The sequence below is a fragment of the Aulonocara sp. 'chitande type north' Nkhata Bay genome, linkage group LG11 (genome assembly GCF_057382095.1).
Source record: "Aulonocara sp. 'chitande type north' Nkhata Bay isolate Kocher_YH1m ecotype deep benthic linkage group LG11, A_spYH_male_GT1.1, whole genome shotgun sequence".
NCBI lineage: Eukaryota > Metazoa > Chordata > Actinopteri > Cichliformes > Cichlidae > Aulonocara > Aulonocara sp. 'chitande type north' Nkhata Bay.
The window spans coordinates 27,724,972-27,743,939 of NC_141354.1; the positions used below are offsets into that span (position 1 = coordinate 27,724,972).

General features: G+C 40.2%; 2 protein-coding genes and 2 non-coding genes across 4 annotated transcripts; 3 read left to right on the forward strand and 1 right to left on the reverse strand.

Annotated features, from left to right (window-relative positions):
* Positions 1–6,652, reverse strand: rab13 (RAB13, member RAS oncogene family). Its single transcript, XM_086311708.1, has 8 exons — positions 6,117–6,652; positions 5,365–5,425; positions 4,210–4,270; positions 4,001–4,078; positions 2,215–2,304; positions 1,833–1,898; positions 1,657–1,707; positions 1–1,550 (listed from the first exon to the last, which is right to left on the reverse strand). The coding sequence occupies exons 1-8, from the start codon at positions 6,238–6,240 to the stop codon at positions 1,479–1,481; spliced, it is 603 nt and encodes a 200-aa protein (XP_086167834.1). The 5' UTR covers positions 6,241–6,652; the 3' UTR covers positions 1–1,478.
* Positions 6,653–8,106: 1,454 nt separating this feature from the next.
* rps27.2 (ribosomal protein S27, isoform 2) lies at positions 8,107–12,435 on the forward strand. Its single transcript, XM_086311709.1, has 4 exons — positions 8,107–8,190; positions 8,856–8,964; positions 9,378–9,488; positions 11,329–12,435. Exons 1-4 carry the CDS (start codon positions 8,185–8,187, stop codon positions 11,355–11,357), a joined length of 255 nt encoding a protein of 84 aa, XP_086167835.1. The 5' UTR covers positions 8,107–8,184; the 3' UTR covers positions 11,358–12,435.
* On the forward strand, positions 9,175–9,306 carry LOC147319247 (small nucleolar RNA SNORA13). The gene has a single exon (XR_015131625.1). It is a non-coding gene; the product is annotated as a small nucleolar RNA SNORA13 (small nucleolar RNA).
* On the forward strand, positions 9,944–10,075 carry LOC147319248 (small nucleolar RNA SNORA13). The gene has a single exon (XR_015131633.1). It is a non-coding gene; the product is annotated as a small nucleolar RNA SNORA13 (small nucleolar RNA).
* Positions 12,436–18,968: the final 6,533 nt, after the last annotated feature.

Below are 18,968 nucleotides of genomic sequence, written 5' to 3' on the forward strand. Positions count from 1 at the left end.
GTTTTGCAATTTTATTCATCAAGCGTCAGGTCTTGCATACAATCTGGCAGGTGTAAGAAAACTAACAATGTGGAGGAAATTACAAAAGAAAACAGAAATTTAGAGCGTGTGTGTAGAGAAAAAAAAGATCTGTCAGAATCAGATGAAGACCTGCAATCGGTTATTTTGAACGATCATCAAACTGCCTGAACAGAGAGGCTGCCATGTCAGATGTCGCTAATATGTGGTAGCGTTTAGTAAGAGCTTTCCCAGGCACTTCAGATAAAAGGCAAGACCCACTAAATCAATTCGCTATGAGGGACACATGAACACGCTGCTGCTTCCTAGGCTTTTACATCCTGCCCATTCACTTGCTTAATCCATCTTTTTTTTTCCCATCTCTCCACTCATCTTCTCATATTGCACTTATCACTGTCCATATCTAATATCTATATCCACATTCTCAATCCATTCATCTATTAAAACAAGGCGTTGTTTTACACAGAACTTGTTTCACATTCAAGTCCAGCGACCAACTTGTTTCATCATTAATGTGTACGTCATGTTTTTACCTTCGCTCTAACAATTCTGGTCATTTTATCATTTATAACTTAAAGCAGACCTATCATGCTTTTCCTTTTTGTTATGCATATGCCACTGTGCTAATGCCAAAACTTATAATAATGAGGTCACTGTTTTTGCAAGCAATTCATGTGAGCCAAAAACTCAGTTTTATACATGTCAGAGCCCACATATTCCTTATGTGGGCTTAAAGGGAAGGTCTGCACAAAGGTCACACATTTAAAAAAAGGTGTGAATCATGTAAAGCTACTTTAGCAGAGACCAAGACTAAAAAATATGAATTTGGAAATTTGCATAATAGGTCCTCTTTAATAAATTTGAATTCCCCAGTAGTATTTAAACCTCAATTTCTCAGATGCTTATGACCACTTGAACTCTAAATAAAACCCTGTGTCCATCAAGTGAATCAAAACAGACCACATTAGTGTTTTACGGCCAACTGAGCTCCATAAAGCTACTCCTGCACATGCTCACACATTAGAAATGAATGAAATGGTAGCATTAAGAGACAGCTGCAGTTCTTTTAAGTGCTGGTGTGCTGTTGTAGGAACGATAACGTAAGCGAGAAAGATATACGGTCAGTGACAGCAATGTGTGCCATGGTGGGGACCTTTTTTTTTTTTTTTTTTAAAGGTCTCGGAGTCAGACTCCAACTTTTTGTGGAATCATGTTTATCGCAGTAGATGTCACATAAAGGATATGTTCAGTCTGAAAAACTGGGGCTGCTTTATCCATATATTATTTTGGAGACAGCAGAATTCTTGTGGAAGAACTTATAAAGGGAGTATAGTGTAGTTTAACAGAGCTTTAGCACCTCTCTGTCGTTGATATTTGCAAACCCTGCCACATTTTTCCTTGTCAACACAGGCGCTCCTAAGTTTCTATGTTCTTTCTTCCATACACTAGTGAAATCATGTCTAGAGAAGAACGCACTTGGAGGATTTTTTCTCTGTGCTGCTGGTGATTTTCACCTGTTGACCTCTGGGGCCCTGACAAACAAACAGACGAAAAAATTACGTTACCGTCATACAGTATGTAGAGCATGCAAAATTACTCTTTATAGCGCTGCATTACTGATCTTGTGTTTTGACTTACTGGCTTCTTGCTGGATTGTTGTAGTATGTCTCGTGCCAAAGCCAGAAAAGACTGCAGGACAGATAGATTGAAACACAGAAAGAGAGAAAATATAGGTCTGTTGCATATTAACACACAACAAACATTAACAAAAGAGCTATAATAAAACAAGCTCAATGTATGGAGAAACTGCTCACCTCCTCGACATTAATGCTGGACTTCGCACTGGTCTCAAAGAACCTGATGCCGTGATCTTTGGCCAGCTGTTAACATTAGGAACAGAGATGGTTACAGGAGGACAGGATATGGGTAATAATCACTTCCTGGGTTTTATCTCGAGTAAATTTAGCAACTTTGACCATTTCCCAAGCATTTCTGTCCGCTAAAGTTTAACAGGGAGGAATCCATGCAATATTCTTTCTCAAAATGAAATCTTTGCAAAGTAGCCCCACAAATGATTAATTTTGAATCCATCTACTCATGTGTATCTTACCCTGGATGATAGTTTAACTACCATCAAAGTAAACCTACACCTCTGCTGTTTCATTACAAGTAAAAAAACCGCAAGCGACATCTTACCTTTTCTCCTGTCTCCTTGGAAACTTTCCGCTTTGTCTCAATGTCACACTTATTACCTAGTAACATCCGACTGACCCCAGCTGATGCATTCTGGGAAAGAGGGAATGTGATTAACTGATCAAAATGACTTCAACAAAGTGAAAGAGAGCACAGAGAGCAAAAACCTCAACAGAGACACTAATAGCAGCTGTTTGTCAGCAGAGCGGTTTCTCCCTTTAAACCAAGACCATTTCCCTGAAATGCTCCATTGCCATCTTTCCGCAGTTCGTCAGTGCTGCCGTCTACAGTTTGTTTACAGGCAAAACAAGCAAAACAAATCTCTCAGAGTCGCTGACAACTTGCGGGCCACAAATACATGAAATCATAACAGTTGCTTTATGAAAATGTGACTGAATCATTCATATGTTTAACAGCTGTGAACAGACTGAAAACAGCTATAAAAGCGATTTTCAGTTCAGCTCAGTTGTGATGCTTACATGAAAGTGTTTAAAAAAAACAAAAAGAAAATGAAGAAGGTAAGCAAGTGCCATGTATATCTGTAAACAATGACACTGGTTACGCATTTATAGCTATAATATGTTCTTAATTTTACTTGATGTACAGATATTGAACACCACGTGTTTGCATATTGTCTGTTTAATTGGAATATTAAAATGGGCAGCATTCACTTATTGAAAAAGCTTCTTATAGTTTTGTAATTAGTCTCATTAGGTTTTATTTTTATTTCATTTTGAGTTTTTGCTTCTAAATCAGTTTAGTTTCAGTCGGTTTGCCCATTTCAGTTCATTTTTTATTTATGGAAAAGTTTCTATTCATTTCAGTTTTACTTTTAGTCTTTGTTATTATTCCTGTGTGTGGAGGGCATATGCCAGTGTCAATAAACACATCTCTCAAGGCAAGTTTTTATATCTTTTTTTAACCAAAGTAACACTCAAGTTCACAAAATCATTTGTTAGCTTTAGCTTGTTTCAAAAGTCTAGTTTTTATTTTACTTTAGTTAATTGATTTTTTTAACATCTAGTTTTAGTTCAGTTTTAATAATCTTGCTTCCTGCATTATCTTTAGTTTTTCTTGAATATCTGAGCAACATTAAAAATCCAACTAAGAGTTCCCGGGTGCGGTGCCTATCCCCAGCTGCCACTGGGTGGGCAGAGGTCCAGCATGGGGCTAACAAAAACACATATACACATGCTTGGTCAAATCTACACCTATGTCCAATTAACAACCATCGGTCAACCTTATTTCAAAGGACCAGAAATCTGTGGACTGTGGGAGAAAGCTGGAGCCACAGGGAGAAGATGTAAACTCCACACAGAAAGGTCCCAGTCGACCAGGAGGTTCAAAGCACCTTCTTGCTGTGAGACAACAGCGGTAACTTTCCTTTCATGTTATGCCCTTGTTAGCGTGGCTCCTAGCTGCTAGCCAGGACTTTAGAAAGTTTTACATTTATCTGAGGTCTCCCACACAGCGTGACACCTAGCCAACATGTGAGTAGAAAACCTCTTCAGTCCTTAATCAACTAAAAGTTTTACTTTGGTTGAAAAACATCATTAACAAAGTGAGCACAAGAGGCCATGCTGGATAGTTTTATGCTGGTTTATGAACAAGAAAGGTTATCCTGAGAACAATCCACATACATAATGGTGTAGAGATTACTGTTTCCTCAGTAGAAGATACAGGAATTTTGCTTCTTTGATTTAAATGAACTGACCAGATAAACTCATTAGCTTTGCAGTCTTGGTCTTTCCTAGTTATCTTTGTCACGGCTAATAGAAAACCGGCTTACTTCTCTGATGCTCTTCATCCAGTTCTGAATGTTTTCAAAGGACTTCTCGTCAGTGATGTCGTACACCAGGATGATGCCCTGATGAACAGAGAACAGACAGGAGAGAGAGCATTTACGGAGTCAGTCAAAGGTGCAGACTGAGCACAAAGAGGCAGTGATGTCAGCCTGATTATCCAGGCCTGATTGTCCTGGAGGCATACTGCGCTCACCATGGCTCCTCTGTAGTAGGCTGTTGTAATGGTCTTGAATCTCTCCTGCCCTGCTGTGTCCCTAGAAAAAGCACACACTTAGAATCAAAAAGGTGCTGCAAGGTCTTTAAAATACTTCTATCATATGAAAAAAACCTGGAGTATAGCAGAATGCAGAAAGATTCATTTGAGGTGAGACACTACAGGCTACAAGCTACAGGGTAAGTTTGCACTAACAGATACATTTTCCCACTAAAATACTTCCACTAAGAATTTTTTTTTTTTGCATCACAGGTTTTCTGAAACTATGTGTTAATATCAAAATGTATAAATTTAAACTTTTTTGCAAACTTTTACAGGTGAGAAATGTAAACATTCGATGAAGCCAGGATCAAAGTTCTTGTTTGTGTTTTGCTGGCATCCCAGAGCCGACGGTTTTTATAGAGGGGATTTTGGATCTCTCATTTTTTGTACTCCATAAATCAGAAAGATCTGTCAACAGTCATAAAAGGTTTATTTTCACCGTGTCTTCAGAAAAAAACTTCTATAAATTTGGTTCTGAATTATATATGAGCAAACCTCTCTTTAAAACAAGAAGAAAAACAGCAGAATAAAGAGAATCGCTCAGCAATGATTGGTGTCTGTAGGTGCTGCTGAAAAGGAGAGTTTAGGCTCTAAAATGAGGGGAAAAAAATCATTTTTGAGAAACTGTTTTGTAAAAATCCATACGTTTCTTTGCTGTAATTGTAGACAGATTACCTGCATGCATTAAGAGGAATTTATAGCAAGATTAAACACATTTACGTTTGTATTTCAAATACTTCCTTTATATTGATGTGAAAGAAGGAATCAAAACAGGCCAAATCTGACCAAAAAACCAACAAAAAATAAACGTGTTTTTGTCTGTGCTGGTATTTGACGCTGCTATATCTTCTCTAGCAGCACCCTTAAATGACATGGAGTAGCTCTCTGTGGTGGCCGTGTGTGATGGACTTGGACATGAACCCTGTCATAAAATCCTGATTTGGACAAGAAGAGGGAGGTTCCTCCTTCCTCTCAGGAAAACGAGCCGGAGGCAGTCAGAGGGCAGAGAAAGATAACTCAACAAATCAGGGTTTATCTGCCTCACCATATCACAAACCGTTTGCAGACAAACAACCACATGCCACTTCTTACCAGACTTGCAGTTTCACTTTCTTTCCATCCACTTCAATGGTTTTTACTTTAAAGTCGATTCCTGGGAGACAACAAGGGGGGGGGGGGGGGGGGGGGGCAAAGACTGCATTAAATACCCCTATTGGAGACAAAAACTCATACATTGCAGTTGATATGAGTCACCCTCACTAAGGTGGCGACACTGAACATACACCCCCTACCCCCCAGGGTGTTGCCATCCACAAGCAGACATAAAGATCAGACATACAGACCTGCAAACTGCTACAGACTGCTGTGTTTTTGTGTTTTTCTGCTGGATGGACAAGCTGACAGACACATAGACAGTGCGGGGCAGAAGAGGGGGTTGACTGTGCAAAACTGTGCATGCCAGAAAGCCAGCCATTCTTCTGGGAACGTAGAGATGGTAAAAGAGATAGGAATGAGGGTGGGTGGACCCTCTGTGAGCCAAATGAGAGGAATGAGATCTGAGGGAGAGATGGGGGAGAGGGTCAGGGAAGAGAGAGCACACACATTCAGCAGGGAGAAAAGAAAAAAAAGGAGAGAGAGACTAAATAAAGAAAAAGAAAATAAGAGAGCGCAGACTAGTTGGGACATGAAAGCAGTCCGGGAAACCAGCTCTTACAGTAAACAGAGGCAAAACGGAGCTTGAAATGTCAGCAAACATTTGTCTTGCTCATATCCCAAGTTTCACAGAAGCCAATCATAAGCTGAAGCAGAAATGTCGCAGACTGTAATTCAAACATTAAACGTACCGATGGTGGAAATGTACGTAGAGTTGAAATTGTCCTCAGCAAAACGAATGATCAGACACGTTTTTCCCACTCCGCTGTCCCCGATGAGTAACAGTTTGAAAAGGAAATCATACTTTTTCGCCATGGTCGAAGTTGTTCTTCAAGCAGAAGTCAAAGCAGGAGCGGGGAAAGTTTGGTCTGTCTCTTCACCGGAGATCTTCTCATCCACCACCAAACGCGTTAAATCTAGATTTCTTTTCCTTGTGACTTAAAATAAGCAATCTCCTGCGAGTGGATCCTCTTCTTTTTCCTCTTTTCACTCTCAGACTTGTCACCGGTAAATTCCGATCCTCCTCCGTGTTGTGTTTGGACTGCGCAGGATAAAGTTGTACAGACTCTTTCAGATCAGCCCTCATGTATTAGAGAGTCGTTATTATCCCGTTTACAAGCATATCGGGGTGGAAACAAGTTTATCCAGTCTGCAGAAATACCACTTAAAAAAAAAAAGAAAACGGAACTTGCTGTCGGCCCCAATCCCACAGCAGCTACGTGTGGGAGAGCTTTATGGGAGTGAACGGTTCACAGTTCGCAGGCACTCACTCAGCACGGACACTAGGTGGCACCATTTGATCAGTAAACACGTGTGTATGGACCGATACAAGTGAAAAAGTTGGTTTAAACAACATGTGCTCTTTCCTTACATCCTCCATGAAATAAAATGATATTAATAAATCTATAATCTATAATCATGGGGTTTTCTTGTTGAGAAATGCTCTTGGATAACTCTAACAGCATTGCTCAACTTTGATTCCTTCTCAGTCATTTGATTATTAAAGGAAATAATCAGGAATTGAGGTTGAAGTAAAAAATATTCAAAAACAGTAAAATGCTGCTTAAAGTCCTTCTGCATTCATGTAATTCTCCCTCACTGAAGAGTACTTTTACTTAAACCTTTACTTAAGTAACATAATGCAGGGCCTTTACTTGGAGTACGTTTTAAGTGAATACTTTGTACCCTTAATAAGACAAAGCAATACAAAGCTAACATTGTTTATGAAGCTTAATCAAATAACAACTAATGTTCTACATCCCTGCAAGAAAGAGACTGTTGGATATCAGAGTCATCGTTTAAAATGTGACCACCAAGCATGAAAGTTGGCCTCGACAGAAGAATATATGTAAAATGACACTTTCTTAATTCTGCTCAGTGCTTTTGTAGCTCCAGTCTAACCTGCACCACCTACAGGAAGAGAAGCACACTGTAACTTTCCCCAGGTGTCACCTGCAGGTAACAACAGTTCCCCTCTGACTTTCTCGGGTGTTTATGTCTCTAGACCGGAGGTCATTTTAGTTCATACAGGCCGGACCACTAAAGCCAACTTAGATTTATTTATCTAATATCTCTGTTTGTGTGTTACCATCCAACCCTGCAGATCACAGCGGGTTCACAGAGGCACACTTTTTACATGTAAAGTATTTTGGAACATAACAAATTATATTTTTACTGTCCTTTATTTTCCACTCCTAGTGGATGCTGACATCATTACATTGAATTTATTTTACTGAGTGAAAAACAAACAAACAAACATGTTTTTAAAGACTTCTTTATAACGACACTTTGAAAAATCGTGCAGATGGTCGATTTGGGGCATTTGATAGCCCAGTCCTTGCTCCCCTGACTTATAACAAAAATTGTTAACTTGAGCATATTCAGACGGACACACTTAAGGATTTAAGCTCCCGTGTTTCACGTGTAGATGATGAGGGGTCTGACCTACTTTTCAACAATTCTAATTGTTGAAAAAAGTATTTAAATTACAGGATAATCGTCTGCTTTGTCAAGAAAACGCTATACAGTTAGAAGATTTAATCAAATGCGACAGAAAAACATGAAAATTGTATTCACGGTGTATTTACACGATTAAGTTATTTTCAAGCATTCATTTGATGTTATCTAACGAATAATTTCACGTAAACACCGACGAGTATTTTTTATTTTTTCTTCCTCCAGGTCTTCCTCCCAGTCAGTCAGCAGTTTCCGGTACGTGGACAGCGGGTCTTTTTCCGGTGAGAGTCCAAACACGCAGACATGCCTGTAAGTAACAAAAGCGTCTTTGTACCTACTAACTTGCCTCAGTCGATAAAGTGTGCTTTTATAACGCGGTTAAAATATTTTACAGCTTAAAAAGTGCGTTTAAAAAAAATCCGTCAGCAGTTTTTTTTTCCTTTAATGTAAACGTAAAGATGTGAACGAGCGCAATATGGCGAAACACGTGCTCAACGAGCAACCCACGAGGCTCGCTGACAGCACACGGTATCGCTTTAAGTCTCAGCATTGTGTATTTAATGTCTTTATTGGGGAGGAAGCTGGTTAATGTCGCGCATTAATGTTAGTCAGCAGTCTGATAACTGGGTGTCGTGCTCGTCTGATTACCTGTGACATATGTTGGGTGTTGTGGGGGTTAATTAAACTCTTAACGATGTTTCATCTGATTGCTTTTTTTTTTAACGGCATCGCTGCGATTGCTTCAAGAGTATTCCGATAATTTCATTTTAACACTTTCCAGTTTCCTTATCCGAGAAGTGTATCGAGGTCTCGACCTTTGCCTCGCTGTAACTGAGGCCTACAACCGCAGCAGTTTAATTACATGTTAAAGCACCTTCCGGTTAATTTTTTTATTAATAATTTATTTATTTATTTTCAAAGCTCGTGTTTAAAATAAAATAAAATGAAAAAAAAATGTTGCTTTCCTCCCCCAGCTCGCGAAGGATCTTTTGCACCCAACCCCCGAGCAGGAAAAGAGACGACACAAGAAAAAGCGTCTTGTTCAGAGTCCTAACTCCTATTTTATGGATGTCAAGTGTCCAGGTCAGTTTACTTATGAGTTGTACTTAAGATTTAAATGGAAACATGTCCACTAACAATAAGCACATTTGCTTGAGTTCTGCAGCTAATTACAGTTTTAAATCAAAGTGGTGTATTTCCCATTTGTAAGTCATGGTGCAGGAGAAGTATTTATTTGGGTAATTTAATGTTTTGGAAAACCTTTGAGCACTTCTTCCACTCCTGTGCTACACTTGCCTTTATGTGTTGCCCTTTCATTGCTTCGTTAGTGATTGGGGTGTCAAGTAAGGCATACAGTGACGGTTGTGGCCGTTTGTGACATGAGCTTCAAGTGACTCTTCTACACAAACGGCTGCAACGACACACCAGTCATCAGGAGTACTCCTGACATCATCTTGTTGTTGTTGTTGTTTAACTGGTTTGTGTGCTGTTTGCAGGGTGCTACAAGATCACCACAGTCTTCAGTCATGCTCAGACTGTAGTTCTGTGTGTCGGCTGCTCCACGGTCCTGTGCCAGCCGACAGGAGGGAAAGCTCGCCTGACAGAAGGTACAGGGAAACCAGAAATCTCAACTATATGTGTAGAACTACACAAATGGCGAGAGGGGGGTGGTGCTTAAAGATTTAAATTTGGGATTCTTTTGGAGGATTCTCTAATGGCAACGATAGAGAGGGGAAACAACTTTTAAAAGCTTGTTTTTAAAAACATTTTCAGGAGTTTTTGTCTAAATCTAATATTTTTTGCATTTGATGCAAATTTAGACGGAAGCTACTTTTAGCTGCCCCCATGTTTGTTTCGGCAGAGTTGTGTTGGGTGGTGTTCTTCCTGATGTAATCTAGATTTGTCTCCCCTCTGGGGTGACGGTTGCTCTGGATTGGCACTACGTAAATAAAACTGAATTATATTTTAATGACCCAAGGCAGAAGCTTTTCCCTAAATCCCCAGAGGCCGGAGATGAGTGGTCGAACTTGACTGTACACACGCTCAGTTACTCTTTCACATTTGCCTTTGTGTTGCCCTTTCATTGTTTTCTTCATGAACAGGGTGTCAACTAAGGCATACAGTAACTCTTGTGGTTGTGAGAGGAATTCATCATCACTGATCTATTCCTACACAATCGGCTGCAAGCACAACGTTTCATTTACACACATTTTATTTTATTTTTTTCAGATTAACAGGTAGGCCCAGTATAGATTTAAGGTGATAGGTCTCCTTTAAAGAGGACATGAAATGAAATGGGGAAAATCCAGCTGTTACCTGTAATATTTGGGTTTGTAAAGCACTGTATAAATGAGGAGCGATTGGAGGAGAGCCTGTTTGAGTCACCAGGCCGACAAGTTGGAGTTCAGCATTTCCAGCTTTTCCTCATCAGGCCGGGTGTACCGAGCTGTGCAGTCAAGCAAAGCAGATGTTCGCATGATGCGATCAGCACTTTTTTTGTGCAATAAAATATTTTCTTTTCCCAACACAGCCAAGCAGTTTATAATATTACTCTACACAAGTCACTACATGTGCGTCACACCAAAAACATAACTATTTCTTAACAAATGCAACTGGAAATCCCAACATTCATCAGCATGTACGCAGGGAAAAAATCTCCACCTTATAGTTTCCTTCACTTACATTTCCTCACTTCTAAACTGAAGTAATCCAGTCAGTGAGATGACGTGAGGAAAATACAAAAGATCTCCAAAAAGTATGGCATCTCTTCCTCTGAGCCTCGACTACTTTTTTTTTTCTTCTTCTTTTCCTTCCTTTTGCACACGTTGACCTATTTTCCCTGCAGACGTGATGGGATTCCTGGTCGTGCTTCGCTAAGAAACATAGTTATATTTGTGGTGTGTATGTAGTGGCCTGGATGTGCTTGGGAAGAGGGAAATTATTTTATTGCATAAAATAGCGCTGATCGCATCAGCTGATTGCACCGCTCAGCCCGACACCCGGCCCGATGAGGAAAAATCAGTTTCTGTTGGTCCGTTTAACAACCTGTCACCTGTATGTAAATTAGCCTTTATGTGTAGCGTTTCATGTCCTCGGGGTTCAAGGTTCAATTTTACTGATATTGTCATCGTCACAGCCACCCCACGCTGCTGTGGTAACAGGAGCTTCTTAGCAGGAACTCTGAGCAATAAAACCACGAGTGTGGTGGTGATTCAGCCTTTGTGAAGGCAGATGGTAGCATGAGCTTCACTGTTAGGTGAATGTCTTCTTGTTAGGGAGTCAGTTGATACACCTTGCTGCAAGATTGGCCGTTTTTATAGGCTGTCGATATTTATGGAGGATTATAAGGTTATAATATAACCAAGACTTCTCTAAGTGTTTTATAATAAAGCTGTCTTGTTGATTTCTATCAGTGTCTGAGCCACAATCTCTCGCCTCTTTCTTTAGGATGCTCATTCAGGAGGAAACAGCACTAACCTGATCAGATGGGGTTCGACATCCTTCTGATTCTGATTCTGAAGAGTAAGAACTTGATGGACATCAAGTGACACTGCCATAGAACTGATGCAGGGAATGGGAATGGCTAAATCATGTAATATAAGAGGGAGTCTATCTACTTAATATGCAGAAAAATGCCTGGCCTTGTTGAGAGACCACCAACAGCTTATATGATTCATTGTTCACTTTAAATAAAGTTTCATTTGATAAATAATCTCATTAGGTATCTTTCAACTCACCATTTTATCTGGAAAAAACACAGCTTTTGTCCGCTGGCAACCCTTTAAAGATGACACGATGCATGTGGGGTTTCTGTTTGTCTTGCATTTGTTTGCATTACACCCTTCATCAACTAAGTAATGATTTACAGGAAGGTGTGGTCAGAGATGAGGCCCAGCACTAGATGCAAAGTTCCTCTGGAAACAAGGGGGCCAGCTCTAGAAAAGGAAGCAAACTGTGGCTACGTCTCAAGAAAGTTGACTTGACTGCAGAGTTTTCTTGTGTAAAAAGGGCACTCTGCATGAATAATTATTAATACATTTCTTGTGTCTTATGTTTTAATGCCACAGTGATGTCAGCACTATAAAGTAGGCGATGATGTCAGTGGCATCAGTGCAGGGTTCCCTCAGTCTGAATGAGGGTCTATTCAGGGAAGGACACTGTTTGCTCTGCTTTTTTTTTTTAAAAAAAAAGGAAGTTAATTAAATTTCAATGAACAGTGTGGTTGTGCATTTATGTGTGCTTGCAAGCTTTCTGTGCAAATGATCATGTGGGATGAATTCTTGTCAGGTTGTGAAAAATCAGTTGCTCTGAAAGGGCTGACACTGCAGGAGCAGGTTGTGGCCGCAGGTTACTCTCACCTGTGGTTTACGCTTGCGCGCACGTAGGCCCTGTGCACAGCCTCTGTGACAGCAGTGATTTGTACACTGAATAAATATGAAAATTAAATCAGGAGACGGAGGGATTTGATAACTTTGTTGTTGCTATGGTTACATTTTTATTGTCTTGCTTGTATTGGACACTAACAAATAAAATTATGGTAAACAGGAAATGAGATTCTGGTGTGGCTTGTGTTTATTGAATGACAAACACAGGATAAGATTTGTATTCTATATGATCTCTTTTTAATATTAATGTCACTATCACCATTCTAATTTAATATTTTATTCATACTTTTAATCATATAGTACCCTTATACCACCACTTTTTCACTATTCAAATATAAGGGGTTTAGATTTAATGTGTAGGCTTTTACAAAGGTGCAGTACTTTTTTATTTCACTTTTTTATTTAGCTTTTCTTGTTTGATAAGCTACTTGATACTAACCTATGAATCATTCAATCATAAAATGATACATAACCTGTGGGATTAACCAGTCATGTGTCTGCACAAAACAGACAGCTTTGCAAAGAACCAATTTTAAATAGCATGTTGTTACTAGCAGCAAGTTGAATACCCAATAACCAAATTTCCCTTGTGGGACAATTAAAGGATTATTCTATTCTATTCTAATGAACATGAAACATGCCAAAGATGACATCGTTTGAAAGGAATAAAATAGTATTTCTGCACCAATAAGGTGATTCCCAAAGACCTATCAGTCGTAATCTTGGCGTATCTGTCAGATACTACAGGCAAATTCTGATCCACCATGCAATACTGTTGTGAAAGCATCTTCAATGATCCCAAACAAACTGCCAATTTATTAGAAGCACCCGAATAAGAAAACACACAACAGAACATCATCATTCATGGATCGACCTCACCAGAGCGTAGACCCCAACCGACATTTCAATAAATCGCTGCATCTATTTTCCATTTTCCTGGCAAAACAACTCACAAAAGCCCCAAACCTACATATCCAGGAAAATAAGTCCAGTAACTGAAAGCCTGTGGTTTTACCATACTGTCACACCTGAGCACAGTAATGATAAGCTTACTGGTTTACTGCAGGAGAACCCATGAATCTGACCACGAGGCTGTCATAAGGTCACTGACTATTTTGATGTATGTCTGCTCAGTGTAATTATACTGGGGGAGTGGAGACGGGGTCTGAACTCTACTCGGTGAGGTGGTGACATTCAGTGGATTCAGCTGTGGAAATCTACTCAAGAGAAAGTATGGCTGTCACTATGTGGTCATGTCATAAAAATAAATAGAAAAAGAAGAGCCAAACCTGTCCACGGCTGAAAAAGTTGTTTTAATAACAACTTCTCTGAACTACTGAAATTTAACACTAAATATTGATTTACTCAGAACCTCTTAACAGTAACAGGGAGAGAGAGAGGCTAGACTGACTTATTTCAGACAGGATAAACTGAGATTCTGCGCAAAAGCATGGTGTAAGACAAATAAGGATTACTTTGAACTGTGAGTCATGCAAAGCCACTCTAGTATAGCTCAAAAAATAAAACTATGGAGCAGAAAAAGAGCACCATAGGTTAACTCCAATGAATGTCCAGGTTGCTGAGTTTGGATACTTACCATATAACCTCAGTGTCACCAAAGAAATTTCTGCCCCTCACTTATGTCGGTCTCCAGACTGCAATCAATGAATGGATGAATGAGAGAGAATAATTAACTATTGTTTGGAGCTCAGGCATCCACTGAACACTGACCTATATTTGAAATTTTAACAGCAGGAATTTAAATGTTACATCCACAACAATTCCACTTCTTTCAGCTTCCAAAATGAGTCTTTACTCGAAACAATGGAAGCAGATAATGAATGTCTGTCAAAGAAATTACATGATGTCAAGAAGACTGCAGTTCATCTTCCCTCTGTTTTGATTGATTTTTCACTCACGCTTTAGTTTTTTTTTTCCACAGTGAATTTCATAAATGTCCTAAGTTGTGGGTAAGTACACGAAGGGCTCAAATAATCTATTCTGTGGATGTTTGCGTGACATACCGATGAAAGCATGTTCTTGCTGCCCATCACTGTAAACTCAACCCCAGGCTGAGTGACAGGGAGCAACACAGATCGGTGGAGTGCCAACAGGTCGGGCAGCACCTCTGGGACACCTGAGAGCAGCTCTGACAGAAAGGGAACTGACCCCACAAAGAGAGGCCCCATCAAGAGCAGCTGGTAACAAACCCCTCCTGAGACAGACACAGTGACTGTCCGTAAACAACTGCAGGGAATGAATGACGGGGGAAGAGTTTGTTAGCAGCAAGCCATGAATTGTCAGGGCTGACTGTAAAAATGCAAAATTGAAGGTAGGGGGAGCTAAAGTGCAACACTAACTAAGCTTTCTTACAAGATGGTGCATAAGAGTGACACATTAAGAGTGAAAGGATGGAAAAAGATGCATGCTCATGGTAATTTTTCCTCACATGCTTTAGTTTCATGTGTGCTTGAAACCCTCTCACCACCACCATGACGTGTTTGTCTGCAGAGGTTAAAAGAGTAGGGACTGTGGAAGCTTCCATTTCACCCAGAAGACAGAGGACATGAGCCCATTGATTAGATACTAGCAGCCTAAACTCTACCCATTTGTGCTCATTAAATTTCTCTACCTGTAGCAAACTTTCCCTCTTCCAAGATGCTATAGGTCTGCCCTGTAACGCCTGATTAAATACCCATTGCTGACCCTTTTGCTTATTAAAGAGTGTCATGCATTCTCCTTCTGGACTGATGTAGAGATGGAAAACATTAACATATTGGGGATTATAGTCACTAAGGGAGGTGTTATTGGCCCTGCTGAAAATCTTTGTTCTGCAAAGTCTGGACACCAAAAACGTCTGTCAAAATCTGAAGTAATCAGCGTCAGGTCATCTCTGAGTGGGAGGCAGAGTGGAGGATGGGACAGGAGGATCGATAGAGAAGGGCAGAAAAATCACTGAAAGACATGGCAGATGACTTTTTATAGTATTGATCTGAGCAGTTTGAATTCTCTTTTCAGCGTTAAATTTGGCAAAATGAGAGCTGCAGTAGAATGAAAAATTGACATGAAAGAAGGCTGTTGAGAAAGAAAGAAAAATCCAGAGCCAGAAACTGTGGAGAAATTAAACGAGCGTACAAGAAAGGCTGTGGGGGTGTGTGCGTGTTGTGAGCGTAGCTCTACTGACCAAGGTTATCGCAGAATAGTGACTTATAACAAAGGAAAGACGGGCTGACTGGGCCCTCCCATGCTGTAGCAGAAGCACAAACCACTCTGGTGAGACACAGTTCATCTGTACACATATGTCTCTTTGTTTGAGTTTTCCCTTTGCCAAGGCCAAAGTCATTACACATCATTAGTATACCCTACTTAATTAACTGACCTGAACACTTATGAACAAGGTCTGGCTGACCCTACACCTCCACAGCAACGACCTCCAGCAGAGGAGAGTCAGTGTTTGAGCCACTAGTCAGCATCCCCTGGGAGCCCACAGTGACAAGTCATGTCCTGTCACATGCTGACACAAAGCGTGGCGCACAGGCCAGATGGCATCTCTGGGACACAAGACAACAACAACACACAAGTTATGTCAAACAGACTTCTGGGTATTTTTTTTGTCAGTGTCCAAAATGTATCCCAAGATTTTATTTATTTTTGTTAGCTGAAAGTAACCAGCTGGCACGACTAAAACTCAAAAATGGAAGAACTGTTTATTTCCAGATGAATGTTTTAATTGTGTTTGGCAGAATAACTGGGAGAAACTGTGAGAGAAGCAAGATTAAGAAATGATCCATTCCAAAATGGAGGTAGTAATTGTGCAAAACACAATTGCAAGCACTCTCAGTTTAATTTATTATCATATGGACACTTAATATCGACAAATGATTTTATTATCATCCAGTCTTCCCCACTCCTGATTGTTCTGCCACTATAATAGGGACTGTTTACCTTAAACCTTATAACAAGAGTACCTTAGTCATACTGTGCTACAGAGAGAGCTAAAATCTTTATATGTGAAGGTAAAAATGTGGTAAAGAGGATGAAATGTAAAAGCACAGCCCCCTGCCAGGTCATGTCAGGAAAGCTAGTTTCAGGTGTTGTTGTTCTTTGCTAAATATCTTTTACTATCGCAGAATAGTAACCCCTCACGTCCACAGTCACAAGGTCAATGAATTAGTAAACATATGCTTAATGATACACAGCTTATTTTAAAGTGTTTTATGTAAAGTCAAGTATTGCAATTCTGCATTTGAGCACCAATTTACGCATTTAGGCTCATCGGGCTTCATTAATTTGTTCATTGTTTATGCCCACACGTCACAGATATCTGGGACCTTTCCATGCAGGGAAGCACAAAACACACAACAATAGGCAGTTTACCGTCTCCAGTCCACCTGACCTACATTTGTCTGGAAAGTAAGAGAGCACCACAGCAGCACACCGGCAGAGAGACAAGCATATCAAGAAGAATGCTACAAACAAAACACAACACAGACAAAAATGGTCACAGTCACAGTATACTGTGCAACAAAGACAAGCGTATTCATGTATTTATCCTAAATTTTGATGTCACCCCTCTCAGGAAAATAACTATAACCTATTGTGCAATCCAAAACCTGGAACAGTCACATCTACAATTAAAGGGAACTTTATTACAAAATAATAAGAGAAGTCTTCACATAATCAAGTTCACTTTTCTCACATTACAAAAATTCCATCTGATGAAATGTGAAAGCTCGTGCCCCTGGCAGGTCATGTCAGGAAAGCTGCAGAGGTCTCAGGTGGTTGTGCTCTGCTAAACATCTTTTACTATCTCAGAATAGTAACCCCTTACCTCCACAGTCACAAGGCTGCTAAATTAGTAAACATATGCTTAATGATACACACACATACGCTGGCATTCACACCCACATAAAAACACACACTGAACACATCTCTGCAGGAGTGAGGGTCACCGTGATGGATGCTATCCCTGGATGGCCGTGAGCATTAAAAGCCTGGTGGCCCAGCACCAACAATCGGTCATGTCGGTGTTGTCAGAGCTCAAAATTAATCATTCTTGTCTCGGTGATCATTTCCTGCATTAATTATTCTGACGATGAAGCTGAAATAGTCTGCAAGCTGTGAATGTCCCTGTGTGCGAGAACATTTAGGGAGATGGAGTGGAGCTTGCAGAGTCATTGGGAGGGATCGGAGGTTGTCAAACTGTACCCCCTTCTGGTCACACTCTGCTAACTGCAGCTCTACATCCTTACTACATGACACCAGGAGGAAAAGAGAGAAGAAAGGTGGAGAAAGAAAATATGATTGGCAGAATATCTGTGCAGATATTTGGCAAGGCAACGAGTAGAGTGAGTGAGAGAAATGAGTTGGAGGAAGAAAAACAAGGCGGCAGAGAAGAGATGTAAACACAGGCTGTTTCTGCTTTGTGTCGGCCAATCACAGGCTAGCTCTTAATGGAGGAGACAAATAATGTGCTAGGACTGTTGTCAATACTTAACAAGAGGGAGAAGCTTAGAAAATGTAAATATGTAATCACTCGCCAGATGCCGCTTAGTTGTTTTATGGTTGTCCAAGTCGTTACCAAATACGTTACACAGAGATCAAAATGATTTATTTCCCCTGTCAGAAATGTTCTGCAGTATATTAATGCATATTTCAGTTGGTGTTTTACATAAAGTCAAGTATCGCAATTCTGCATTTGAGCAACAATTTATGCAAAGTGCATTAATGTGAAAATGATGAGTCTGAACGAGCTGGTGCAAAGTTCAGTCTGGCTCGTGGGGCTTCATTAATTTGTTCATTGTTTATGCCCATACATCACAGATATCTGGGACCTTTCCATGCAGGGAAGCACAAAACCCACAACAATAGGCAATTTACAGTCTCCAGTCCACCTGACCTACATTTCTTTGAAAAGTAAGAGAGCACCACAGCAGCACACCAACAGAGAGACGAGCATATCAAGAAGAATGCTACAAACAAAACACAACACAGACAAAAATAGTCACAGTCATAGTTCTGTGCAACAAAGAAAAGAGTATTCATGTATTTATCCCAAAAAAGGAAAATAACTATAACCTACAATTAAAAGGAACTTAGGTGCAAAATAATAAGAGAACTCTTCACACATTCATGTTCACCTTTCTCACATTACACAAAGGGCCACAAAAATTCCATCTGATGTGAATACTCAATTTGTAATATGCTGCGTGTTACTCCTGTTGGAATCACCCAATCAACAGATTGTTCTGAGCTCATTAAAAATAAACAGTGTGAAGGACACGGTGATTGCTAATCAACAGTTTTACGAATGCAAGCATGTGAGTGAGGGAGAGTGTGTGTATTTCCGTGGCTCCCCGTGCTCAACATCGTTTTCAGTCAGCGTGAGGAAACTCCCCTCTAACATAGACACAGGCGGTTACTATAGAAACCAACATTACTTTTTGGGGAAGTAAGCTGAGGAAGGTCGGAAGGAGGCAGCGAGGAGTGGAGCCACGTCAAAGCACTGTTCAAATGAATATGAAATTCTAATGTAATTCTGTCCATGTCTCTGCTCGTGTGTGTGTGTGTGTGTGTGTGTGTGTGTGTGTGTGTGTGTGTGTGTGTGTGTGTGGATGCATGCAGCTCATTGTCTGTCTGTGAGTGCATAACTGTGATAAGCAGACGAAGGTGTAGCAGCTAGCAGCAGGGCGGTAAGATAGA

Excerpts from the sequence above, each read along its gene's own strand:
- rab13 (XM_086311708.1), bottom strand. The coding sequence starts at position 6,240 with ATGGCGAAAAAGTATGATTTCCTTTTCAAACTGTTACTCATCGGGGAC. Across the intron at positions 2,305-4,000 it reads GGATGAAGAGCATCAGAGAA|AATGCATCAGCTGGGGTCAG; the intron begins GTAAGCCGGTTT and ends CCTCTTTCCCAG. Across the intron at positions 1,899-2,214 it reads CCAAGGAGACAGGAGAAAAG|CTGGCCAAAGATCACGGCAT; the intron begins GTAAGATGTCGC and ends TAATGTTAACAG.
- rps27.2 (XM_086311709.1), top strand. Across the intron at positions 8,965-9,377 it reads TATGGATGTCAAGTGTCCAG|GGTGCTACAAGATCACCACA; the intron begins GTCAGTTTACTT and ends TGCTGTTTGCAG. Across the intron at positions 9,489-11,328 it reads GAAAGCTCGCCTGACAGAAG|GATGCTCATTCAGGAGGAAA; the intron begins GTACAGGGAAAC and ends CTCTTTCTTTAG.